The 4269-nt window shown below is 40.9% G+C and overlaps 1 protein-coding gene across 1 annotated transcript; it reads right to left on the bottom strand.

Annotated features, from left to right (window-relative positions):
- Positions 1-205: 205 nt before the first annotated feature.
- On the bottom strand, positions 206-3692 carry LOC131071729 (probable disease resistance protein At5g63020). The gene has a single exon (XM_058007678.2). The coding sequence runs from the start codon at positions 2987-2989 to the stop codon at positions 656-658; it is 2334 nt and encodes a 777-aa protein (XP_057863661.2). The 5' UTR covers positions 2990-3692; the 3' UTR covers positions 206-655.
- Positions 3693-4269: the final 577 nt, after the last annotated feature.

The raw sequence follows: 4269 nt of genomic DNA, 5'->3' as shown, positions 1-4269 counted from the left end.
AAATAAGCAGCAGCTGCTTATTGAGAAAAATCATATGTGGCGCCACAAATTTCTTTCCCTCCTTTTTATTTGCCTCTAGTATTTTCTCCTAAATTTACTTCAGAATTATTATAAACATTTTTTCATCTAAAACTAAAATTTAAGATAATTGTTTCAAAGATAAGCAGTAAAATTGAATATTCATGAGACCACCAGCTATATAAATTGCTCCTAAAAATATTGAGCAGTAGCTGCTAGCAAAAATAAGCTTAGCAGCTGCATGGAGACCTGCCCTAACAGCTAGTTATCAAAAAGGAACATAACAAATAATTTTCTTTTCCGTAGAGTCCTATACAAGCTTAATATCCGGGACTGAGTTCGTATAGAATTCACACAGTTTTTGATGTGGGTTATTTCCGTAAGAAAAGAAAGAGAACTCTCTGTTTTGTAAAAAGAAAGATCTGAAGCTCTTGTGAGAATCTTATGAAAGTTACTTTATAGAGAGGAAGATTACTCTGTTTTGTTGGTGTATCTACAGTAAACAGCTGAAACTCTGTAACAAGTTTGTTTTAAATATCAATACATAATCACACAAAAGCAATACTTTCCAAAATAAACAGCGTATCATTCGTCAAGCAAATTGTTTCGTGCTTCTCACTTAGGGGAAAACTGTGGGTTAAACCTGATAACTATCATGGATTTCCAGAATTTCCACATACTTAGCATGAAGATGGTTCTTCATCTCTTCATTTTCCCAACTAATTTCATTCCACCATTCCTTATCTCCTCTGATCTGTTCCAGAGATTTGAGATTATCAAGTCCCCATGGCAGTACTTCAACCTTAATGCAACGGAATATAGACAGAGTCTGCAACATGGGGAGAGCCCCCTCTTCGACAGAACTAGACAGACTCTCCAGAGAAGGCAACATCCACAGTTTGAGCTTGCGCAGACTTGGAAAGCAGCCTTTCCTTCCAAATTCTTCTCCCAACTCGGTTACCAGAAGGCACTCCTCAATCTCTATTTCCTTCAGATTCGATAATCTGCCCAACCCTAATCCGGAAAGAGTGAGCAGTAATTGAGAAGATTTTAGCATTAAGTAGTTCAGATTTTGTAATTCTGAGAATAAATCAGGGGTTCCCTGAATGTGACAGTCATACAGGTGGAGCCTCTCCAAGTTGTGCATGGCCCGCATGTCAGTGGGTAGATGTGTTTGACGGACTTGAGGCATCCAAAATAGCCAAAGTTCTTGAAGCTCCACAAGATTCCCCACTGTTCTCTCTCCAATTGGGGATTTTAGGGTTAGACGCAGACGCTTTAGACGATGGAGTTTGCATACATCTTGCAAAGAAGCCTTCTTTAATTCTTCAGCTGTTTCGAACTCCATTGATAATGCAAACAGCGTCTTCCACATGTCAAGCTCTTCCAATCCGGTGAGCTGTGATATGTCTGGTGAAACGAACTCCAAATCATAACAGTGGGCTAACTTGAGAATTTGGAGACTTTTCATCTCCTTTATCATGGATTGAATAGTGATGAGAAGGGAGAAAGAAAGATCTAAAAACTGCACTCTTCTCAGCTTAAATGTTTGATCAGGGAGTACTCTAATGTGGGTATTGGAAAGCTGGAGATACAGGAGATGCTTCAATCGGTGGACGGACTTCGGCAAAATTTTAATGGGCGTGTTGCTGAGATCAAGTACCTTTAACTTATACAGGTTCTCCAGAAAGCCCTCTGGAACCTCTTCAATTGTGTTCCAGCTCAACAACAGAGTCACCAGCTTCGTACAATCAAAATTCTCAGGCAGAAATCTGATACGGTTACGCATCAGTGATATCCTCATCGATATTACCCTTGCAACGGATGGAAACCATGTTAAACTCTGACCTGCACGGAACAAGCTATTCTGGTCGATCTCAGCTACGTGTATCGCCATATCTCTAAGCAAATCATGGATTTTGACTTTCCATATATCAAGGCTGTTTTCCTCTTTAACCTCAATGTCGACCAAACATCGGTGCGCCAAGATCTTGAGAAAAATGTAGCGCCCTTCAAATCTGCTTTTCACTAGGCCCTCTGCCAACCACAATTGTATCAATTGATCCGCGTCAATTTCCTCGCCTTCACTATAAGCTGCCAAGTGGAGGAAACAAAGCCTGAGCTCATCTGTTTCAAGAGCATCGTAGCTGTGCTTCAGCGGCGTGAATAATTCTCTCAGAATTTCTTCATCAATGCGATAAAACTGGGGATCAATCGCCTTTAGCTGCATTAAAATGTATTCCCATTCCGAAGGGGCACTGCTGTGAAGCTGTGGCATTGTCCGAGAAAGCGTCTTAATGGCCAGGGGATGCCCTCTACACTCCTTTGCAATGCCTCTGGCCAACTGCTCTATCTCGCTACCCATATTCTGATCCTCGCCAGCTACGAAGGCTCCTCTGCAGAAAAGCTCCCAACCTTCGTCCTCAGTCAAATGCTCCATTGCAATCATTCTGTCTGCTTTCATGCTCTTGCACACCTCTTTATCCCTGGAAGTAAGTAGAACTTTTACTGTATTCTCAGAAAGAGAAATTCCCAAATTGGAAACATCTATGCTTCTACGCACATCGTCCAGAATGAGCAGCAGTCGCCTCTCCTTGAAAACCGAACGCAGCACCCCTGCGGCTTCGTCAATGCTCAAATTGGATCGCCAAGGCAACTCAATTCTCTCAAATATACACCTCTGGAGAGCAGAAACATCGGATTCTCTGGACACAGTAACCCATAACACAAGCTTAAAAAAATTGAGTACCTTTTTCGTTTTCTTGATTTGTTTTAGCAGGGACGTCTTTCCCACGCCGGGTATTCCATAGACGGCAACGACACGAACAGAGTCATCTTCCAGCACCCATGTCTCCAGCTCCGACAGCTTCTGCTGAACAGATGTGCCAACCAGCTCCTTCTCAATGGGCTGCAGCAGCGTCTCCGGAGGCTCTCCCAGGTCTCCACTATTTGGAAAATCTGAATCTTTCATCTTCAGAAGCCCATCTAGCTCGGCTAGAGCATTACGGATCTTTCGACCGGATCTTTTGTCAAGCAAACAGTGAGGGTAGCAGCAACACAACCGACGGTGCTTGTTTTCTTCGTATTGGAGAAAAACCTCTTCAGCAGATTTAACGATTTGCTCTTGCGTAGTCACCCAATGCCTTACCACTGCCAAAGGCTGGACCTTTCCAACTTAGCGCACTGTTAATATGATCGACTATTCCCTTCACACGATCTATCTCATGGCGGAGGCACTCGGCATCGTTGGGCAAACTAGTTAGGTGCTTAATCTCTTTCACAATTGCCTGCAAGCGACTGCTTATAATTTCTTTCACTCTTCCATTAATCGAATTCATTTGCCTAACGAACTCCTAATGCAAAACAGCGATCTCACAAAAACACAGTTTTACAACTGAGCGCAGACGATATCTTGAACCATGGATCTTTCTTCCTAAAAAGTATTTTCAACAGAGCCTGACATTCCTGACTATCTTGCTTTATGGCATCTCTACTATGGACGATTTCCCTTTCTTTTCCTCTACTGTCCCGTAACATTCTATGCTCGGCCCACATTTCGGTTAAAATAATCTCTCTTTCCTAGAATGCGTAGACAGATAATCGAAGCATATTTGTAATATTATCTGTATAATTTCTGTCTTGAATTTATCATCATCACACTCTTTTGAAAATGAATTTCAGTAGGTGGGTGGTATAAGAATAGCCTGGAAAGAGGTTATTTAATGTCACTAGATTTCTTCGAAGTTAATTATTCTGCAAATATCGTACTGGCAAGCAATAATTCTATTATTGCAGCTGTATGAGTGCGACCAATGATAAAGTAGTAATTTATTATTGTGAGCATAGAAAATCTTGATAGTGACCATTTTAAAATTGTAAGGTCTACCCTAGCATGCCAAGATTATATATGTTATTGGCTGAACAAGAATTGTGGATTAGAGTAATTTAAACTAGCAATTGCATCTTGGTGTGCAATGGATATGCCAAAGATATGTGGAAGGTCAATTGGGATATTTTATATTCTAATTTTTCTATGCATTTGTGTAATACATGAGGTCAATTGGTAGGCCATTTAAAAAATGATTTTGTTTGTGCACTACAGATCTTAATGAAGAAGTGATAGCTTCATGTGAACTATGTATCAATTTACAAGGACCCAAACACAAGTGAATCAAATGCTTTGAATTAGAAAGATGATCTCTATCCACTAGGTCAGAATGAGAGGGTATATATGGATAGAAAGAGGGAGCA

This window comes from Cryptomeria japonica, chromosome 4, assembly GCF_030272615.1.
Source record: "Cryptomeria japonica chromosome 4, Sugi_1.0, whole genome shotgun sequence".
In the NCBI taxonomy this organism is placed as follows: Eukaryota; Viridiplantae; Streptophyta; class Pinopsida; order Cupressales; family Cupressaceae; genus Cryptomeria; species Cryptomeria japonica.
Note: the sequence above shows the minus strand (reverse complement) of the source record. Positions and strands in the feature narration are given on the sequence as shown.